The sequence below is a fragment of the Filicampus tigris genome, chromosome 21 (genome assembly GCF_054856515.1).
Source record: "Filicampus tigris isolate MCC_2025a chromosome 21, RoL_Ftig_1.0, whole genome shotgun sequence".
NCBI lineage: Eukaryota > Metazoa > Chordata > Actinopteri > Syngnathiformes > Syngnathidae > Filicampus > Filicampus tigris.
This window is the reverse complement of record NC_141237.1, coordinates 14,792,934-14,815,634: the sequence shown is the minus strand read 5'-3', so window position 1 is coordinate 14,815,634 and position 22,701 is coordinate 14,792,934. Positions and strand designations below refer to the sequence as shown.

Genomic DNA, 22,701 nt, shown 5'->3' with positions numbered 1-22,701 from the left:
CAGTGTGATTTTCTTTTACCGGTACATATGATATTTTGATATTCATGAAAGTCAATACAAATCAAAACGAGTCATTTTAAGCACATTTGTCAATCTATTGTTAGGATGCCCTTGCAAATATGCTTGTTAATTTTTTCAAGGTATGCATTAGCATGCTATTGTGTTGACAGTACCTCGATTGAGGCATCGATGAGTCAGCGGTCACGACAACGACATAAGTGGAAGTGACGTAAGGCTGCTTCGACCACTACAGCTAGCTACCGCAAATTGCACTTGGTCTTACTGGGCACAATGTGTGTTCGAACGGACCTCAACCTCCACACAGGATGTCCATCACTCCTTTAATTGACAACGACAATTGATTAATGAAGTCTTTGTATCAGGATGAACTCCTTTCGGCGCCCGTTGATGCTTCTCGTCCAAGTCGGCCTATTTTAGTTTAGCTCGCTAGCCGCTAACAAAGAGAAGCACACGACACATCGTCAAGCAGAGATAGAGTCCGAATTAGATGGGATTGTCGTGTGAGAATGTGTGCAATGACGACAACAAAATACGAGGAGGAACTTTGTGGAATAAAAGAAGAGAACGAGCAACATCTTCAACTGCTGGGCGAAGTTTGCGAGCAGCCTCGTGTTGTGCCACATGGAGCAGGTTGATACACTTCTTACTCTCATTTGCTTTGTAAAGAACGACTTTCTGTCGTTAAAAATATGCACGTCACGTGTGTTTGTATTTAAATGTAATCTTCTTTACTAGTGTATGTTAATGATGGTCAGTTAAAGGGAAGGTTGGCCATGTTTTCACTAACAAGTTCATTTTATTTATTTTTTGATCAGGAAAATGAAAAGATTTGTAATTTTCCATTTTATCCATTAATTTTGGAGGAATTTGGAAATAAATGACTTCATGAATAATGCCCTTTGCTAATGAGGAGAATGGCCGCGCCCCCTACCGTTCTATCCTTGTTCGGTCGGAGTCACTGGAGGAACCGATTACAAACTCTCCATTGGGAATCATTGTACTTTCATTACTTATAATGTCCAAAAACGGTGATCAATTGGCCCAAAAATGTATGTGGACATCCTTACTAATGATCACTTCAACATATCAAAAGGATTAACCTCTCCGTGGTTGATTTGTATGAGAATAAGGAAATGTGGAAGTGAGCAGAGCTACATAGATTTAGGCTGGGACGGGGCGACGGGGGGCGATTTAGATCCATGCTTGCCTGATTGCTTGCCTGCTGCCAGTCGCCGTCTCCCGCCTGGGAGTTGACACGAGTTTAGCGTAGCTAAATGTCCGAAATATAACCACGGTTGGGGTTTGTGTGCGCATTCATGCTCTTGTCCGCTTCAGCCTGTGTAAGTGGAGAAGCGATCGCCATTGCATTTTTGATTTTATGGAGGTGATCATGACGACATCACGTTTCTGATTTTGTGGAGGTGATCATGACGACACCACGTTTTATGTTAATTAATCCAAACTATTGTGCAGAACACTTTTATACTTCACAGGTTGAAGTGGACAAGAGTAGTGATGTGCATTTGCATTTTGGTGGTGATCGGTCGCCCTTTTAGACAACAGAACTGACAAAGCGAGCAATATTACCACGCTTGCCTCCCTCCCGTGACGTAGACCACTGAGACCGAAAGAATAACAAGCCCAGCCCCCAAAAGGGGCGGGGCAATTTGTCGTAAATCTAATAACAAAAAAAGCCCTTAAATCCCTACAGAGTCTTTTGGGCGGAACATTTTAATACTGATGTCATTTTTTACATGCAAACCTTTTAGATTAGTGCCAATGTTAAGCTCATCCAAGTGTCTCTTTAAAGTTGTTAGGGGAAAATGCGCAGGGGAGATGATAACCATAGAGTTTTATTTAAAATACATTAGCTGGCTTAGAAGTGAGCGAGTGGAGAGTTCTGATGTATAACTGCTCTACAGGAAGTCCTTGAATTACGACTTAGTTACGCGATCCGACGACATCCGTGCCTCCTCCGCCGTTCTTTCCCAGGCGCCATCGTGACTACGTTTGCATGCACTCAGTATTCGGGTTATGGTCAAAATTTTGATTCCTGAAACATTCTGAATAGAGCTGTCCCGACTAGTCGGCATAGTAGACGTGGCCGATGACGTAAATACGTCTGGATGCACAACATACCATCGACGTCAAGTATCGATGACGTAAAATACGTCTGCACGTACGTAAGCTTGAGTGTCGATGATGTAAATACGTCAACACATGCAATTACGTCAGTTATAAACAAACGAGCACAGTAGAAATGGCGGAGCCGCCGGATACCGCTAAAAAATCGGACAAAAACGTCCAAATTATGGACATACTTCAAAGAAAGGTCGAGCGAGTTGGTCGTCTGCACCCTCTGTAAAGCTGAGTTGGCGTAGCACAGCAGCACATCAGCCATGAACGAACATTAAGCGACGTCACTCAGGAGTACAACTGGAAGACGAGAGAAAGCAGAACGCTGGAGTGTCCTAAGTCCATTTAACTAACTAATATCCCCCCGTTTTACTAAAATTGCTGTTGTGTCCGACGTATTAATGTGCATCGTTATGTTTCATTTCTCGAAGCAGCGGTTTGCAGTCAAAGTTACGCCGTGTTGTGTTTCAACTTTGTGCATTATGTAGCTAACGTTCGCTGAGCTATTTCACTCCAGTCAAATTATGTTGGTGCTTGTAGGTAATGTTAGGTTGGTTCGGCTGCTTTATGTACCTATAAACAGTAACACGCGACATCAGTTATCTGCTCCGGAAAGCTTTCTGTGGGCACTGGGCGCAGCACAGCATGCAGATTGGACAAATCACATGAACTTCTCTGTTCTTCAATTTCATGAACTTTTTACTATTTGTGAATTTTACCATGGATTACTCAAAGGGCTGTTTTTAACCAGTATAGTTATTTTAATATTTTTTTTTGTATTATTTAATATTTTTTACAAGAGCTTTATTTTTGAAAAGTTCAAGACAATGCAATAATGCAGTGAACACCAATTGATTGGCTAACCTTGTCTTGCTTCAGAAAGAAAATATATATATGACAAACACAACGCTGCATTTTAAGGGCAAGCAAGGAAAGTCTATCTAATCTAAGCAGTCTATGGCTAGGTTCACACGGCAGGTCTTAATGCTCAATTCAGATTTTTTGAAAAAATCAGATTTTTTTGTGTAAGCGTTCATATTACATTATAAATGCGACCTCAGTCTTGTCTGCTGTATGAACACATGCGTCGTCAAAGTGGCCCGCATGCGGCAGAAGAAGAGATGACGTCACACCCGACGTTGTGTTTGCGAAAGTAAATGTGGTCCAGCGTGTCGGGGCATTTATACAGTCAAGCGATTAGGTAGCAGGTAGACATAAATACAGTATTTGGGGGGAATTATGAGGCGAGGCTTTAACACTAGAAAACCAAGGAATTTTTAAAACTCCTTGAATGCCCAGAAAGGCGGTCAAATATGACCTATGTTTTTATATAACAACTCTGCTGGCTACAATTAGCAACCTTTCACATGTAAATTGGCCATTACCTGCCAAAGCAGCAGGGGGTATGGCGGGGTGGGGGAGTGGGAGGATTGGTGGTGGGGTGTGTGTGGGGGTGTTGGGGACGGGGGGTTGTGGGGTGTTATCTAGCATTGCAAAGTGGGGGGAAGTGGTAGCCCTCAGGTATGAAAGGCAGACTACTCTTCATTGACCATTTGTTTGGGGGAAGCTATCATTCACTAGCCTAAATTACGTTATCTATAGCAGTCATTCGACTTTGTTGTTCACAAACACAGCCTGGCAAAAAAAATACATTGAAGAAACAAAAAGCAAAAAATGACTTCAGCCATGTCGACACCTCTTGTATCTTTTTTTTTTTTTAATTTGGCACAATAATAGTAAGTCACTGATGGTGTAGTGGTACACACGCCTGAGTTGTGTGCGGGCAGCGTGGGATCGGTTCTCACTCAGTGACAGTGTCTTTGTGTGCCCTGCTACTGGTTGGTGACCAGTTCAGGGTGTAGTCTGCCTTTCAATTGATTTGTTTTGACTTTGTCTTTAGACTTTGTTGTTCACAAACACATAGCTTGGCAAAAATAAATTGATGAAACGAAAAGCAAAAAATGACATGGCTTTAGTCAGCGTTAGCCATGATTGAGTAGCCTACGGGCATATCTCATTGAACGGTGTTTGCTTGCATCTTAGAAAATGTTGAGTTTTGTCAGGGCTCGAAAAACATTGCAAACATATCTGCAAATAGCTTTGCAGATATAGAGCCCTCTGTCGACAAACACTTGTACAATTGTTTAGAGATGCAAGGCCACACGTCACCTTAAGAGCTGGGGATGAATCCAATCTGAGAACAGCGAGAGCCTACCTGTCCCGTGGTATCAGGAAAGCAAAATGAGACTACACCAAATGAACACCTCCAACATCAAAAAGAGCGGAGATGCACAAAACGAGACTACACCAAATGAACACCTATGAGAGCAACACCTCTCCGCTCAAGATTGTGTTTTACATATATTGTACTATTTTTTATACATGTAGTATATTTTGTATAATTGATAGGATTCTGGTACTTGTAATTTTGTTCTTGCTGTATTCCTAAAAAGAAACAAAATTGTGATTGGATTGACTTCAAATTCAATTTCTTACTGTATCTGTCAGACAGTTATACACTATTTTAGCTAATCAATAAATATAAACAAGAACAGAAAAAACGTGTTGATTTCATCTAAATTTCTCAGTGGCAATTCAGTGACTGCGTAACTAAACTTTACTCCAAATGGGCAGGCGTAACCCCCCACCTCCTCCGTGTGCCAGGAATTGCCTTGTTTCCAAAACAAAAGCGCCCGTTCACACCTTGATGTGGGAAATTAGTTAAAAGCTTGGTGTAAAACTGACCGCTCTTATGGCACTGTAGGTAGAGGTGATAAGTGACCGCCTTCTGGGTTTTCTAGTGTTAATATCTCATTTCATGGAGACATCACTAACGATGATGTCATGTCTTAACCATGCGTAAAAAATGAATCTATCTGAGCCGTGGCTGAATTCCTACGATCGCCATAAATGTCCACTTTATGCTTCATTTTTCAAGCGGGATTAAATTAAAGTAAAATATAAATTCTATAGTGCTACTCAAAACAACTTTGCAGATTTGATCCCCTGCTGCCAGCAGTTTCCCTCTGCCTGCGCGGAGCACATTTTGGGCTCCGGATGACGTCAATGTCGGATATATGCGACCTGGCCGTTCAGACTGCGAACGCATTGGAAAAAATCGGATACGTATCTGATCTAGGACCACATATGAAAGCGACCCAGGTCGCATTTGAAAAAATCGGAATTGAGCCGTTCAGACTGTCATAAAATAATCAGATACAGGTCGCATATGGGCAAAAGTATCAGATCTGGGTCGCATTTGCCTGCGGTGTGAACCTAGCCTAAGTAACCATATGATATATCCGTATGTACTAGGGATAGGAATTTTTGACTAATTTGCCCGCCAACTAGTCTCAAATTTTATTTACGACTAGTCGGCTAGTCTATAAGCAAGAAAACTTGAAATTTAATACATATTGAATTCAAAGTCAATAGGTCATTTAAGATTCGGTGGCTATGGACGTCCATCCGTCTGTATTTATGGCCACGTAGTTGACCCGCTCAAATATGCATCTCCTCTTTCATTTGGTTATGGCTACTCTCGAGTTGGGGCGTTATTGTTTTGCGATTTGGCACCACGCTGCTCGATATGCAGCATTAATTATTCGAACCCATTGCCCTCAACAAAAGAAAGCAGCAGCATATCACGTCATTTTACAAATTAGTTGGGTAATCTTTGCTGTGCGGTGAGCATGACTGCGCCAGTCCGGCTGGAACAAACGCTCTCATGCTCGTCTGCCTGGCCCCGCCGCTGTGTGGTTTCTCATCGCTCCGGGAGAGTGGTCTTAAGCGAGTTTATGCTTACAAAGCCTACAGCCGACCTTGTTGTCATCTGCTGCATCAAAATACTGCCAAACGGTGCCGTTATTTTTCGTTGTAGCTTCGACTCCTTCAGAATTTACTTTTCTAAGTATTCTCCCCCAAACTTAGTGTCCCCGCCCCCTACTATGTGTGCGTGTGGGCGGGGGGGAGGGGAGCAATTCTCTCTTGGTGCTCAGCTTGTTGGCAGAGGCGTGAGGAACAAGATGCGTGATACAGTGAATGCAGCGTTTAACCGACTAGTTAAGTACTAAACGTTTAATAAATCGTAGACGGTTAAACGGTTAAACGACTAGTCGTGCACATCCCTAGTATGTACAGTGTTTATGTATATGCTGCAGCTGCTAAATATTAGCTGGATATGTCCATTTGTGCGTTGAACTTGTTGGCTCAATGTTGTAATTAGATGCACTTTTGGGTCATAAGCTGCATCGCATCAGTTCTATTGGCTAGGCGTCGGCCGAATGAGCCAGCCGGGCCGGTCTGGGCAGGATCACCGACCCCGCGTAGGGTGACTTCCTAGAGGGGCTTACCTAGAGGACCACGGCAGCTCGAGTGGGGGCGAGCTTCCGTGCTATTGCTACGCAGCTCCGGTGGCAAGGGCCCGTGGCTGCGCGCTGTGCGCGCACCAATGTTGTTCCGATATGATACTGGTATCGGCAAGTATCCCGATACCGCATTAAAATGCTGGTATCGGCATCCGCGAGTACGAACAAATGAAGCGCCGATTCTGGTTATTGATACTGATATCATTCTTTGAATGCAGCGCACATACTTGAGATCCGCACACATCCGAGGGAAACAGAAGAGCCTTATCCAAATGCACATGCATATTAATACCTAGCCCATGGCGCAATCTCACCAGCACGAAGAGCTATGGAAATAGGCTTTTTATTCAACACACGTATTCTATGTGTATAAATTACAACATAGGACTGTCCAATTAATCGAAATTCTATGACATTTCGATTATTACACTCCACGATTACAAAATTGGCATAATCGTAAAAAAATGATTACTAATACTAATTTTGAGTTGTTTTGAGGCATGCGCTCACGAGTTACTCCGCCGTGCTGTCCTCTCCAAGCTAGCGAGCTAGCCAGCCATCCAGCCCGTACCCCGCACCCGGCAAGTCACACTGCATACGCTCCTACTCAACGTTTTAACAGAGTAACAGACCTAAAAATGGCACACGAACCGCCACAAGAACGACTTGTAAACAAGCAAGGCAAGTTGAAATCGCTTATTTGCTTACATTTTGGGTTCGCTGTGGAAGACTGGGAGCAAAGACTTATAAAGTGCAAGTTGTCTCTGCACCCACCGGTAACGCGACGAATCTATTCAACCATCGTTTGGTTTACGATGATGTTATGATACACCAAAGCAAGAAAACACCGAGTCAGATTTGGCGCTGTGTGCAATGTTGAAACACTGTACGCAGCAACACCCACCCATCAACATCAGAGAGACACAAAAAGATAACGGAATCTATTGCCCGGACAAGCCTTCCAAATGTTTAGGGCACAGACTCCACTTCGCAATCGGCACAAGGGATTTATTTTAATATAACATATCTTATCTGCAAATATACACTACTTTTACTAGCACAAAAATAGAAACCATGCTAAACATTATTATTGTGACTTAAGTTACATTTCTTGTGTAGTCTATAATATGAGGTCGAAATTTTTGTTTATTTTTTGTTTGAAATTGCTTCAAATGCAATTTGCAAACATATCATTGGTCATTAACTTAGAAGTATTGTATAGATTACTAATATGTAACAGTCAACATTTAAATTAGTTTGACCCAATCAGCATATTAAATTTATAATTAATCAGAAGCACATTACTTAAATATTACTTTAAAAACAAAACAAAAAAGGCTCCAGACAAAGGTCTAAATGTATGGATGAATAGCATATCTGTTATTCTGTCAAAATTGGCATTTTACTCCAAGCAGTTCACTACTTTGGCAATTTATAAGTGCATAGCAAGTTAACTCCAATGCTCTGTTTGTTTATACAAAGAAACCATACTTTAATGTATAAATGTGTACTTTATAAATTTGTTAAAATAACTTCATATTGTTTGGTCCAAAATGAACTTAAATTATTATAGTGTTTCAAAGAATTTTGTCTTAATATTTTTTACATGTTTAAACCTGTTCTTGTTTTGTAGCAAAAAATAATCGCTTGAATAATCGTGATTTCAATTATTACAAAAAAAATCGTGATTCATCCACCTCTCAGCAGCAATGCGAAGTACAGCATCTTCTGCTTTTTATTTTAATTAGAGCTGTCAAACGATTAAAACGTTAATTGCAATTCGAACTATCTCCAGAATATGCCATATTTTTCTGTAAATTATTGTTGGAATGGAAAGATAAAAGACAAGACGGATATATACATGCAACACACTGTACATATGTACTATGTTTATTATAACAATAAATCCACATGAGATGGTATTAAGATGAACATTCTTTCTGTAGTAAGCAGTATTTTTTTCGCTGCAAAAATAAAACAAGAGGACCTCAGAACAGTAACAGAAACAGTATTATTTCAAATGTGTGCAAACAGTGTGTACATGTGTGCGCGTGTACACATTGAAACGCGGCCCTCTTCTGTACTCATCCTCTAGCCCAGTGGTGTCAAAGTCAAATGGATGTAGGGCCAAATAAAAAATTTTGTTCATTGAATATTCATTGAAATTTTAAAAAATGTCCAAATTGGATTGGGCCCTTTGCGCCTGCTGATGTCACGCTTCATATTTCTGTAATATATTTCTTTGCCTCTATGGTTGTTACCCCTGGCTGTTGTGTTTTTATCTTCGGAGTTACTAAATAAAAAAAAATAAAATAAAGTACATTAGTGCTACTTTTGCGAGGCAGCTCGTACGTCACTTCCGTTTGCGTTTCTCCTGATAAACTGGAAACAATTCTCTGGTTTACTCAGACTGCAAAATTGTGTGTATTGTACATAATATGAAGTAAAACGGAGAGGATCATATGATTGGTATGATGTCTCCAGCTGACTATTTTAGAGTGGCATGGTATGATTGTCAGAAAACACAGGCCCGTATTCCAATTGACACGTCTACTTATTGTGGTCTGCAACAACACAGACAAAGAATAACCTAGCAACATCATCCAATGCATATCCATTAGTTAACAATATGCCTAAAAATTACAATTCACTGTATTAAACAATTAAACAGCCAAACAATACATACAATACACATTCACACGTTTCATCACTAGAATAGATGGCATACTAGCCGAAATAACTAACTAGTGTTCATCAACGTGGCATCACTCACGAGAACATATCTAGGCTATTATCTACAGCAGTTACCTGACACGAATTTAATGATTAAACTCACCTTTTAACATTTACACACAAAAACAAACGTGGTGAAACACGGGAAATCTGCAACTACTGAGTTTGCTGGCACGAACAAACTACTAGCTAGCTTTGTCAAAGGAGTAAAAAAGAAAAGGAACCACGTCTCTCGCTATCAACACTGACCGCTCGAGGAGCGTTCAATGCCTGCTTACAGTGTGGGACATTTCAGCACTACATCAAAACTCAATGAATTTATCATATGCCAACAATTACTAAGACTAAAATAACGTGAGATTTCTAACATGAAGTATTTCTTAATAAAGTGTGTTTTACTCCGAATAACGTTTCACCACAATCCGATTCTGCAATGAAATATATTACAGAAATAGTGTAACGAATTGGGTTATCTGTGTTCTAGTCGAATTTGTGACTTGGCAAGTTATGTTGTTTCCGAGGTTAATAAATGCATCGTGCGGGTCGCTGGATGGGAGGGCATGCGAGAGAGAGTAGAGGAGGACGAACAGGAGAGCGGTTGCTCTTTTTTGACGGAACGGTTGTCGTACTGTATTGGCGTCGGCTGCGGCCCACAGTAGCCAGTTGGACTAATAAAAACGTGATAATTAAACTGCGCCTGTGTTCTTGGAAGACGCTACAATATATTTTAAAGCGTGACATCATCAGCAGGCGCGAAGGACCCGATCAGATCTGCTACCCACACCGGCTTGCTGCGGGTCGGATCTAATAATAAAGAAATATCATCCCAGGGGCCGTAGAAAACCTTCCACCACATCCACATCCGGCTCGGCAAAAGTCTTGAGATCTTCTGGCTGATTTGTCTCGCAGCCTGGCTCCAAGTGTGCCTCTTCTCTCCATTTCCTGGGCAGGCTCTTTATTTCAAACGTGCATCCAATTGCTGTTGCGATCTTGAACCATGCATGGTTGAGGTGCTCTTGCAGAGATTCTAGGGCGTCTTGAATTTGTCCTTGAACTTTACCACATACGCGGGGTCCTCCTCAGAGACTTGCATTTTATTGTGCAAGTGATGGAGATCAGGCGATACCATGGAGCAGCAGACGTAGGCCTCTCCACCTACCTGCAGTGACACACGCACACACACTCACAGAAGAGAGAGAAAAGGAAGATACGTTTCTTGAACACAACTTGCAATATCAATGTTCAATCATAATGCGTTTCATTTAATTTCAGCCTACCATGAATGGTCACATCATATATTCATTTGATTGATTTGATTTCAGTTTACAATCTACTATGAATGGTATCCGTGGTTCTCAAAGTAGATTTAAATTGCACCATATCAGAGTTCTAAGAGGGCACCAAATGTTAAAGTTTGAGAGCCACTACATTATATGATAACATGCTTCCCGGCAGGGCTAGCGAAGTGTCTCAAGTCTCTGGATTTTGTCCCATTCTGCTGCCGTGAGCATAACAAGCTTGTGCTGCTGTTGGTCAGGGTGGCGTTCATTGCTGCTTGATTGCGTGGCATGCGCACAACCATTTCCAATGTGGAATTCCAGCACAGGCCACACCCAAGCAACAGCTTCAGGAGGCGATTCTCATATCCTGCAGATAAAGTCAAGCAGGTAATCTGTAAAAACTGCCAAGTTCAATGGATGCAAGACTTGCCAAGCTGCTATCAAAGAAGTCCAATGTTCAAATGTAACTTGACCTGATCAGAGCTGTTTTGGATCGAAACAGCTTTTGAGTTCCGCAAATATAACCTCCTAATGCTGCAAATTCAACAAATGACTATTGATTGTTCTTTAAAACCTATAAAATCTCTTGAAACACGGCCATGCATGATCATTTATAGCACTGCTTTTGAACCAAAAAAAACATTATTTAAAAAGAAAAAGACTTATCATTGGGAGGTTTGTTTAAAAACATTCAAATTATTCTCGAACTGTTGATGACTTGGTAAATTATGCTGAGTGCCATTTGACCAAGACCAGGGCTCTCCAACTGTGGTCCTTGAGGGCCCCATCCACCATGTTCTAGGTCAAGGGTTGGCAACCTTTAACAGTCAAAGAGCCATTTCGACCCGGTTTCTACGGAAAAGAATACCCTGGGAGCCGCAAACACTTTTTGACAATAACCTCCAAAAAACGGCAGCTTTTTTAAGTTCCCAGGCACCGCTCAGTTCAAGTTGTATCATACCTTGTATTGCTATTGCACACTCACGTCCACATAATACTGCCTACAAACTACATTCAGTTGCTAATTTGACACTTGAATTGATTAAAAGGTTATAAAAACTGGGAATGGGAATTTCGACTAATTTGCCCGCCGACTAGTCTAAAATGTTATTTGCGACTAGTCGACTAGTCTATAAGCAAGAAAACTTGAAATTTAATACATATTGAATTCAAAGTTTAAAATGCAAATGTTTTGTGTATTTACAGTAGCGATACCATGGAGCAGCAGACGTTTTAGCTCAAACATTAAGGACAGTTTGTTAATTTAAATTCTATTTATGTCGTCATAACTGACTAAAAAGTCAACAATTGAAAGAGAAATACATTTCTGATACATTTTCCAATGCAATGCATGGCATTTATTATGAATAATGTAATGAGTAATGGTACCGACTCCCAGTCCAGCAGGATCTCATTCGCCATATTTTAGGTGCATTATCATGCACACAGGCGACGGCTTTATTTTCTAGTGCCCACGTACCCATCACACTCCGCAGGAGAGCAGCCAAGTTTTCAGCTGTGTGTCTTAACTCTAAGGCGCATGAAGCACACCGCTGTGGAGATGCCCTTCGTCCACATACGTTATACACGTCATAGTCATGTACGATTCGGTGGCTATGGACGTCCATCCGTCTGTAGTTAAGGCATTGGCCACATAGCTGACCCGCTCAAACGCTCGTATCTCCTCTTTCATTTGGTTATGGCTACTCTCGAGTTGGGGCGTTATTGTTTTGCGACTTGGCACCACGTACTCAGGCTCGATATACAGCATTAATTTTTCGAACCGTTTGCCCTCAACAAAAGAATGCGGCAGCATATCACGTCATTTTACAAATTAGTTGGGTAATCTTTGCTGTGCGGTGAGCATTGCAGCGCCTGGCTGGAACAAATGTTCTCATGCTCGTCTGCCTGGCCCCGCCGCCATTGACCTGCAGATTCACATCGAGATTTACTTTGGATGTGGTTTCTCGTTGCTCCGGGAGAGTGGTTGTAAGCGAGTTTATGCTTCCCAAGCCTACAGACGACCTTGTTGTCATCTGTTGCATCAAAATACTCCCAAACGGTGCCGTTGTTTTTCGTGGTAGCTTCGACATCTTCAGAATTTACTCCGCGCCCTGTCCCCGCCCCCGCAATTCTCTCTCTGGGTGCTCAGCTTGTTGACAGAGGCAGAGGCATGAGGAACAAGATGCGTGATTCTTAATGCAGCGTTTAACCGACTAGTAAAATACTAAACGTTTAATAAATCGTAGACGGTTAAACGGTTAAACGACTAGTCGCGCACATCCCTAATAAAAACCAAGCCGGCGACATCCAAGTACTTCGAAGTCCGCGCTCATCGTGCCCCCACCTTTGAAACGTCACACCAGCAAACACACTGACTTGCCCAATACAATACATTTTGGCTCCAACGCTTTCACAAAATTACTTCTTTCAGGTTTAAAGCCATGAGTGATGCAGCAAATAAAACAATGATTCAATTAGGGTGCATATTCAAATGAAACAGAGACTTACCTCACGACACACGTGAGGAGGTCTTCTTGCAACGAAGCATTTCATCAATCCATATTAAACAAAACAACGTAATCCAGCGAACCTTACTATTTATTCGTTATTGTCTACAAAATACTTTACTTGAATATTTGCTATTTTCACTGCTTTAAATTAGCTATAATTGCATAAAAATTTCAGACGAAGTAGGAACGGATCATTAGAATCCATTTTTTATTTTAAAAAAAAGAATTTGACCCTATTTGGACGTCCAAGATTTTCGGCCGACAGTAACTATATAATTTTATTTTAATATTTCAAGGTCACAGTAATCTTACAATTTACAACTACAATTAAACAAATGAACAGACACAAATAAAATACTTTTGTTCAGATATTGTGCAGTTTTGGTATCGCTGGCAGCAGGCGTGTCATGCCGGCTGTTTCCTGTGCTGTCATACGTCTCTGAGGAAGGCGAACGCTGATCACCAAAATTGCACAAGGTCTGAAGAAGGAAGTTCAAAACTTTGTCTTAATAAGAAGACTTGAAACACGTTTTTGAGACACGTAGCATACTGTAACAAATTGGATTATCTACATTTGTGTTTTGCTAAATTGTGCTGTAGTTGGCGTCGACTACGGCTCAGCAGAATTCTGATCCTGATCCTGATCATTTGAATCAGGTGTGTTGAAGGAAGGAATATTGACCCTTGAGGACCGGAGGTGGTGATCCCTGGCATAGAATATTTGTAAAAATCTGAGAAAAAAAGTCATTTGCATAATATTTTGGTCGCAGGGCGTCGATTGATCAAATCGCTCCAATGTATGCGTTTGAGTTGCCAGCTGTTTCTTTTTCTTTTCTTTTCTTTTTTTTTTTTTTGTTTCCGGCGGTCCGGTCCAAGTTGAGATCGGACGAGCACAAGTCAAGGTAGCACTGTAGAAACAATAATACAGGAATCCCGCAATTTTCGAACAAGTTCCGTTCCTACACTGGCGATGCAACCTGAATTGCCGCGCATGTCAGATTTCACAGCTAAAGTGGAAATTTACATCAAAATGCTTGCTATAAAAAGACAAAAATACATTAAAACAAAAACATAAGATACTGTACTTAGCATTACTGCTGAGAGGTAGATGGAGAAGAAGGAGAGGAGGCCAAAAAAGGCAAAGATACTGCTGGCGCGCACAGACACGATCGAGACACTCTGCGCATGCTCGACTGCAAGGAATGCTGGTCTTTGTAGTACAAGAAGTGCTGGTATGCGGAAGTGCATTGTTTGGAGCGCAACCACCGCAAATACACAAGCAGAGGTAAACAAGCTCAGAGACGCAGCACGAAAGCACACATTTGGAGCGAGGAGGAAACCGCCTGCTTCATTCCTCTGGTGAGTGACATGAATGTCAAGTGTTGTATTGACAGTTGAAAGTGTTCCTCATACTTTTTATGTAGATGTATGTTGGTGTGTATATACATGTGTATATACACATCTTACTGCTTATATCTACATAGGTTTGATCCCGAATGTTTGCCGTCAATGTTATACATTAATGGCTACATTATGCCGCCGTCCCTGTGTGACCTATATCTTTGCTGCTGTAACAATGAAAATTTCCCCACTGTGGGATCAACAAAGGCATTCTTATCTTATCTTATCCTAAGTAACAAGCGGAAATGACGTCTATTTGAGTTATGACGCCGTGTGTCGCCGTCACAGTGGGTTATCCAAGTGCTGAGGAAACTGTCCGCTCCTTCATTTAAACGGGATATTCAGAATGTTTAAAAAATCTGAATTTTAAACTTAACCCAAATATTGACTGCATATAAATGTAGTCACTATGGTGCTGGGGACAAAAGAGAAGAGGAAGAGGCACGGGCGTCATAAAGTCGAAATGTCGTAGGTCGCATATGTCGTAATTTGTGGACTTCCTGTACGCAACATCTAAGTCATAGTCTGAGATTTGACTTGACCAAACCAAATGTGTGTTTGTATTTTTGTGTCCTGCAGACCTCAGTGAAAAATATCTTCATCCTGAAAAAAAGGAGCCAGACTTCACTCACATCAAAAAGGAGGAGGAGGAAGAGATCACATCACCACTGCCCTTTGTCCCTTTAAAGAGTGAAGATGAAGACAAGGGAGAGAGTGAGGGCGACAGAGGGACGGAGCCTCCAAGCAGCAGCTCAAGTCAACGCACGACAACAAAAAGTGATTACTGGGGACCATCACAAGCACATAGTGATGACACAACATCACACTCTCTTGACGCGAATGATGATGATAAAAAAGCTAAAGGTGCATTTCACACTGCCAAAAAATGCTGTGAATGTTCCAGTGTGGGAAACTATTTAGTTCAAAGTGGTCTTTAAAACTCCATACAAGAGCACACAGTGGAGAAAAACCTTTTTCCTGCTCAGCTTGTGGCAAAAGCTTCTCTCGAAAGTCAAGTTTAACAGAACACACACGAACACACAGTGGAGAAAAACCTTTTTCCTGCTCAGTTTGTGGCAAAAGCTTCTTGCAAAAGTCAAATTTAAAAATACACACACGAACACACAATGGAGAAAAACCCTTATCCTGCTTAGACTGTGGCAAAAGCTTCTCTGAAAAATCTGATTTAATAAAGCACACAAGAACACACAGTGGAGAAAAACCTTTTTGCTGCTCAGTTTGTGGCAAAAGCTTCTCTCAAACGTCAAATTTAACAGAGCACACAAGAACACACAGTGGAGAAAAACCTTTTTCTTGCTCAGTTTATGGCAAAAACTTCTCTGTAAAGTCATATTTAAGAAAGCACACAAGAACACACAGTGGAGGAAAATCTTTTTCCTGTTCAGTTTGTGACAAATGCGTCTCTGTTAAGTCAAGTTTAACACTACACTAGAACACACAGTGGAGAAAAACCTTTTTCCTGCTCAGTTTGTGGGAAAAGATTCGCTCATAAATCAGATTTAATAAGGCACACGAGAACACACACTGGGATGAAACCATTCAGTTGCAGTGGTTGTGCTAAAAGATTCGCCACTAAAAAGTGGTGTGAAAAACAAGTGTGCTGGTGATAAATAGCAGCGATCCTTGAAGCTTAAACAAAATAAAATAAACTGAAGGAACTGACTCTTTGTGGTAAGGTGTTAATGATTTTGGAAAAAAAATGTGATATATTGAAGACTGAATTTTGCAAAGCGCTTATAAAGACATGAAGCCGATTTTACACATTTTAACGGAAGAACCATTGTGTCTTAGTGATGGTCTGTTTATATCAAACATTTAATTTCATGAAATCATGTCAATTGTCTTTGCCTGTTACAACATTTATGAACATGATTTTGGTTGTGTTTTTAATTGTATGTAACGGAAAAGGAGTGAGAAGAAATTGCCTATGAAATCGCAATCTTTTTCCACAATCATCAATAAAATCACTTGTTCCACCTGCTCAATTGGAATGGTAAAAGAACAACAGAACTGGAAGGTGAATTAGAAGAAGAACAAGAAAGAGCTTTGCATGTCGTCCCAGTATCTCAATGGTTTTTGCACGTCAGGACCGATCTGGCTGTCCTGCAGACAAGTTGGCCACCAGATGGCGATTGGAGTCTGCGATGGTTGGCTCCTGGAGAATCGCTGTAGAATCTCATTTGAGATTTTTTTTTTTTCCCCAGATTTTTCAGAGTCTCAAGCGGGTCTGGGAGATGTCGTGAAAAAACTATTTTCATTAAAGAAAAATTCTATTTGTATTTGCTCATTGCTGACATACACATTAGTATTTTGTACATTTATTATTTTTATTGACATTTAATTTGTAATCGTTCAATCTCATTATAAAATGTAATCATGTATGTTTAGCCAATATTTTGTCAAATTATTTTTTTAAGGTAAATGTACTGTGTAAAAGACCACACTAGTTCTAGTATGCTTTTTTTTTGTCTGGAATAAAGCAGGTTTTGTATGTGCTTTGGATGGTTGATGTGTGAAGTTTTGAAACTTGTATGGGCTTTATGTACTTTGGTGATTGGATTTGGCCTTTGAGTGACACCGTAGCTCCACATGAGGGAGACTTATAAAGGTAGCCACACAGGTGTGAGTAATTAGGAAGCTGCTTTGTTTGAGCCTGAGCCACAAAGTTTGATCTCCAGGCTCTAGCTTGACTTATGCTTCATTTGTACTCAAAAAGGGACAGCAGAAGAGAAGATCATTTAACATTAAGCATCCTTGGTGAGCGCAGTGAGGTATGTTTGTCGGTTTCCTTTGATTGGTTTGAACTGTTTTTGTATCAGTGTTTATGGAATAGTTTGAGTAAATGGGTGTTTGATGTTTTAATATTGATGCACAACTTATGAGGATTGTACTGTGAAGACTGTAGACTGTATGGTGACTTGCTTGTTTTATGTTTTGTGTATCCTGGCACACAGTTTTGACGGTGCTATGGTGAACCTGATGATGCTGCTGCAACTAAAATAAAAGACACCTTATGCATCAGTCATCAGAGACTCTCTTTAGGGATCCAAGGGTTGCTATATATTAGTGGTGGGCAATATGGCAAAAATATGTCATGGTTTTTTACAAATAAAATCATGATCATGATTTTATCATGATTCTTTTTTTACATCGCTTTTTTAGACTAATTTGCACATTTTGGGCCATTTTCCTCATGTTAAATACACAAAACATATTTAAAATGTCTATAAAACTCAAAAGAAAAAACATTTTAAGCCAGCTAAGCTTTCTGAACAGGTTTTGGTGTAATGTCCTGTTGTTTCTTTTTCACCTTCTGTTTGATGCTCTTCTTTGCGGGTGCTGAAAGTTCGACCAGTTTCTCCAATGTATGTTTTATTGCATGATTTGCATTGGGATTTCGTAAATTATGTTGCATTTTTGCCGGGTGTTATGGTGTCTTTTGAATGCACAAGTTGTTGTCATAGTTTTTGATGTGGTTTTACTGCAGTATGTATTTGATGTTTTCTCATGTCATTACTCTGATATATTGGAAGTGTTATGATGTCCTTGTTTTCACTGTCGATTACTTGTTTTGTTTTTGTCTTGTTTTTTTCCGCTGTTGGTTCTGTCTGGCTTGTTATTTTCCTTTGTTGATGGCTTATTTGGGGTATTGGCAGAGTGTAAGAGCGTGTTGTATTTGGTTTTCTTCCTCCAATCTGTCTTTATTGTCTGTTATGATGCTAGTTCCATTGTATAGTGTTCTTACTACAGAGAGTTTGTGTGCTGTGGGATGTTCTGATGTCCAGAGGAGGTACTGGTCCGTATGTGTGGGTTTCCTGTATATTGTGATTTTTATGCTGCCGTCTTCCTTGTGGTGAATGTTTAAGGCCAGAAAAGATACGGTCCGGTGTGACTCTTCTTCATGTATAAATGATGTTTTCCGGTGTTGTCTATGGACGAAAGTGCTTTAAATGGACGAGGACGGACGGGGTCGGGGGTGATCATTATTATGAATAAGGACGGAGTGAGGAGGCTAGAAAGGTACCCAGGTCGCGGACGGAGGACGGACCGGTAAAAAAGGGTCAAGTGCCCAGCTCTGTTAATGTTTAACAGTAAGCAGTTATCTTAATTAATGTGGCTCTCATAATAACCTTCACTACAAATGTAAACCAAAATACCATGTGTGTTTGTCTGCATGTGTCTTGCAGACATCAGTGAAGACATTTGTTGTGAGCGGCAGGAGCAAGAGCACCGTCACATTAAAGAGGAAAAGGAGGACAAAGCGGTCCCCCACTTTAAAGAGGACAAGGATCAGCAGTCCCTTTACATTAAAAAAGAGGAAGAGCCAGAACACCCTTGCATGAAAGAGGAAGGAGAGGAGCCCGCCCTGATCAAAAAGCAGGCGGAGGATATTTGTAAGTTGCCATCGACTGGTGTCCTTTTGAAGAGAGAAGCTGAAGCTCAAAATGAGGCACGCAGATGGGCAGAGCCTCCAAGCAGCAGCTCATGTCAACACATGACAAGGGAAGGTGATGGAAACTCCTGTGGAGGATCACAAGCAGATGGCCTCTTTGGAGAGCGACGACAAGTTGTCACACGCTCCTCACACTGATGGTTATGATGATGAAGAGCCTGAAGGTGATATGACATGTCAGACTGACGACAGACCCTGGAAATGTTATCAGTATGGGAAAACATTGGCTTATAAGAGCCTTTTGAAATTACACATGATAATACACAGTGGAGAGAAACCTTTTTCCTGCTCACTTTGTTGTAAAATATTCTCTCGTAAGAGAATTTGACAAAACACACAAGAACTAATGCAGGGGATAAACCTTTTGCCTGCACAGTCTGTGGCCAAAGATTCTCTTGGAAGGGAAGCTGAAAAAAAATTAAAGAATTGACATTGGTGAGAAACCGTTTGCCTGCTCAGTTTGTGGCCAAAGATTCTCTCGGAATACATACTTCAAAAGTACACCCAGAAGACACATTGGAGGGAAACTGTTTGCCTGCACTGATTGTAGCCTAAAATTCTCACAAGAGACAGACATTAAAACTACACACAAGAACCCACAGGGTTGAGAAACCTTTTTCTTGCTCAAGCAGTGGAACATGCATTTGGTAGACTTAAGGGCAGGTGGTGATGCTTGTTAAAATGCAATGACTGTCACCTGGCAAAAGTTAAGTCTTTTGTGTGTTACATAAATTGTGTGAACTGCTGGGGATGATTTCTTGGGAGAATGGGCTGACGCCGCTATTGTCCTGCAGCAGCCTGGTAGTGCAGTCTACAATAGAGGAAGCTGAGGGGCTGCATGCCCATTCAACTATTATGGAGTTTTTGAAGACAGCAGTCGAAAGGATTTGATATCTTTTGTTTTTGTGTGACCTGTCATAAAAAAAATACCGGTGCATTGAAACTTTTTATTTCTGTCGAACGACAAATGAGTGATTTGAAAATGAAAATTATTTGCAAATTAGTGCCAGAAAGCCCAATTGGGAGTCCCTGTCTTGCCTTCTGCCTTCTCAAATTATCTCACGCACCAGTCTGTCGTTTTCCTCACAATTTTTTCAGGGTCTGATCATTTATCAGGATGGGCGAGAAGCTCAGGAGACTCAGGACGAGAGGTGCTGATTCTATTTGTGGCTGGAGAGTTCTCACCGGTTTCCTCACTTGAAACGGGAAGAAATGGGCCGCTTCTGCTCATGGATGGAGCATTCTCACTTGAAACTGTGTAAACATGTCCATCCAATGAGTAACAGGATTGATGTAGGTATCCTTCAAGTTCGAGGAAATGAAACTTACCAGAACTGGCCAGGAGGAAAGGAGATGCTGGACACAAAGGAAAGCTCAGACATGCATCCAAATGTCCATCTGTAAATAAAAACACAAGCAGACATAAAGTTAGTATTCACTGTTCACGATACAGGCCAATGATCTAATCAATGTATTGTATTTTACCTTGAAAAGTTGTATTAACATTTTTTGGATGCAATTTTATTCATCATGCAATGCACTTTCATCTAATCATTATTTAGAAAAATTATATTAAGATTACATAATTTAATAGTATTGCATTGATAAAACAAACAACTGCGGACATAAACAACACAATGCGAGTGCTTCAAATACAAACAAGGCCATTTTGGCAGGGTAGAAAAGTTGCCACTATCTTAACGGAAACGCCACACTTTGACAACGGTAGACAGGAAGCAAAAGAAGGGGCAAGCATTCTACAGGATAGCAAAAGAAGACAGGCGGATGGCTCCTCCAGCCGCGGGTCGCTCTCGCTCTCCAGCACCGGGGGTTGCGTAGATGAGCTCCCCATCTATCCACGGGGATTACGTCGAGCGCCACGTTTCTTACGCCCTCCGAGCGAGGCCGGCCAGCCTCAGCCGGCATTCGCTCCGCTCCGCAGCCACCGTTTTGGAGGCCGCAGGCGAGCGTGTGCCGTCGCCACAGCCGCCCGCCAACCCAGCCTGGCTCCGAGGCAGCCTGCATGATTGATCCTGCTCGTAAGCGTAAAGTCCACACGGCCCGTTACCCAGACTTTGTAAACTTCCGAGACAATTTAGCAAGGGCTCACCATGCATCTGCCGTTGTTGTAAAAGCACTCCTGGCGCATCCGTGATATTCCAACCTGTCCACTCATTATGTCCTTTTATCAAAGTTAGATGCGTCTTCACTTGGACAGAATATTGACTGATTAGGTGCCCCTAGCTACAGTCTTGTCATCTTGGCTGCGAAAACAAATACATGTACACAAATACGGGCAGTCACGTGACGCCCGGAGCAATTGTGATAGGCCCCCGACTTCCGTAGGTCCCTGGGCTCAAACCCAGGTAAACCCGTTGGTAAATGCCGCTCTGCATGCTGCGCATTCGCACTGTCGATTGTGTAGGCGCCGCAGATGGTGGCTTGGGCAGTCGACATGCGCTTCACTAAATCATTCTTCTTGAATTACTACTGAACGGCCAAAAGCTACGATTCATCCATTCGTCCATCGCCACTGTACTGGACTAACACAGAACTAATAAGATCGTCGTGTCCGGATAAACTCGTCTGGATGCACGTTGAAACTTCTCTGGCTAACGTAGCTTAGCTTGCTCGCCGCTAACAAGAAGACACGCGTGCTGTTAGCATTAGCGACACGTCGCTCAGAAGAGGTCGAGTGCAAAGTGTTGTGATTGTCCTGTGAAAATGTGTGCAAAGAAGACAGCAGAGTTCAAGGAGGAACTTTGTGCAGCAGAAGAGGACATCAAGCCGCAACGTCACCTTTGCAAGTTGGAACCTCGAGTTGTCTTATGCAGAGCAGGTTTGCTTTGTTCACTTCTCATTATCACGTGTTTAGTGACCACTGGCTACAGTCTAATTTTTTAACCAAATTCCCCTTATTACAAATTTCGTTACGATTATTAGAACATTATTAAGATCCAGTATCGGGTACTATAGGCGTTAGGGCTGGATGATTATGGGAAAAATAATAATCACGGTTATATATATTATTAATAAATTGCTGTGGTTATTCTGCCATGAACGGTTCTGCTGCCTGTCGTGAATCGGCTGTTTTTGCCGTGCATGCACTTTGCGTGGTTCCTGACTCGCTTCACCCATCGGTTCCTTTTCACGAAGATTTACATTTTTTCAGAAAGAGCAAGCGCGACCTGCAACAGTGGCAGCGGTCGAGGCAGCCCTTACGTCACTTCCGCTTATACGACGACCGCTGCCACAATCCAGGCAGCTGCCTTTGCATTTTTTCCAATCGGGGCAGCTGCCTTTGCATTTCCTCCTTCTGCCGGGTGATGTCGCAACTCCATTCGACCTGCTGTCGCTACTTTTTCCCCACTCCACGGCATCGTCAATGTTTTTATGAACGGCTTGTTTTTGTTCGTATGTGTTTATAAACTTATTATTTTTGTTCGCGCTCAATATACACGATTAAAATCTATAGATGAATAACACAAAATACCTGCTACAGCCAATTTATAAAATATTTTCTCCTCTTCGTGGTGGACTTTGTACGCTCTTAGTCTGTAGTATGAATGAATGTATGTTTATTTATTTATTGCACTGGGTGGTCGGTTATTGGTGATTTAATTATTACTTTACTATTTATATTGATCGTGAAAGTCTCTTTGGATCTGAAGACTTGAAGATGTTGCGGCAACTGCCTGCACCTACCTTTCCACTTTATCTCAGAACTGCAGTCGACCTGCTGCTGCTACAGTTTCTGATTCCACCGCATCGTTTGT

The 22,701-nt window shown here is 41.5% G+C and overlaps 1 protein-coding gene, 1 long non-coding RNA gene and 1 pseudogene across 6 annotated transcripts in view; 2 read left to right on the top strand and 1 right to left on the bottom strand.

Annotated features, from left to right (window-relative positions):
- Nucleotides 1-501: 501 nt before the first annotated feature.
- Nucleotides 502-22,701, top strand: part of LOC147127759 (uncharacterized) — a 32,409-nt gene continuing 10,209 nt past the window's right edge. For 2 of the 4 annotated variants that reach the window (XM_086020338.1, XM_086020334.1), the window contains exons 1-2: nucleotides 16,078-17,243; nucleotides 18,660-21,764. In XM_086020338.1, coding sequence (XP_085876464.1) covers nucleotides 21,650-21,764 — 115 coding nt within the window. In that variant the 5' untranslated portion in view covers nucleotides 16,078-17,243; nucleotides 18,660-21,649. Of the gene's footprint in view, nucleotides 652-15,081; nucleotides 15,229-16,077; nucleotides 17,244-18,659; nucleotides 21,765-22,701 lie in introns of those variants that run through there. The other 2 variants (XM_086020337.1, XM_086020335.1) reach the window with 2 other exon arrangements.
- On the top strand, nucleotides 508-16,134 carry LOC147127761 (uncharacterized; annotated as a pseudogene). The gene is made up of 2 exons (XR_015084182.1): nucleotides 508-651; nucleotides 15,031-16,134. The product of XR_015084182.1 is annotated as an uncharacterized LOC147127761 (transcript).
- Nucleotides 17,249-21,463, bottom strand: LOC147127760 (uncharacterized). Its single transcript, XR_015084198.1, has 3 exons — nucleotides 21,036-21,463; nucleotides 20,255-20,323; nucleotides 17,249-20,179 (listed from the first exon to the last, which is right to left on the bottom strand). It is a non-coding gene; the product is annotated as an uncharacterized LOC147127760 (long non-coding RNA).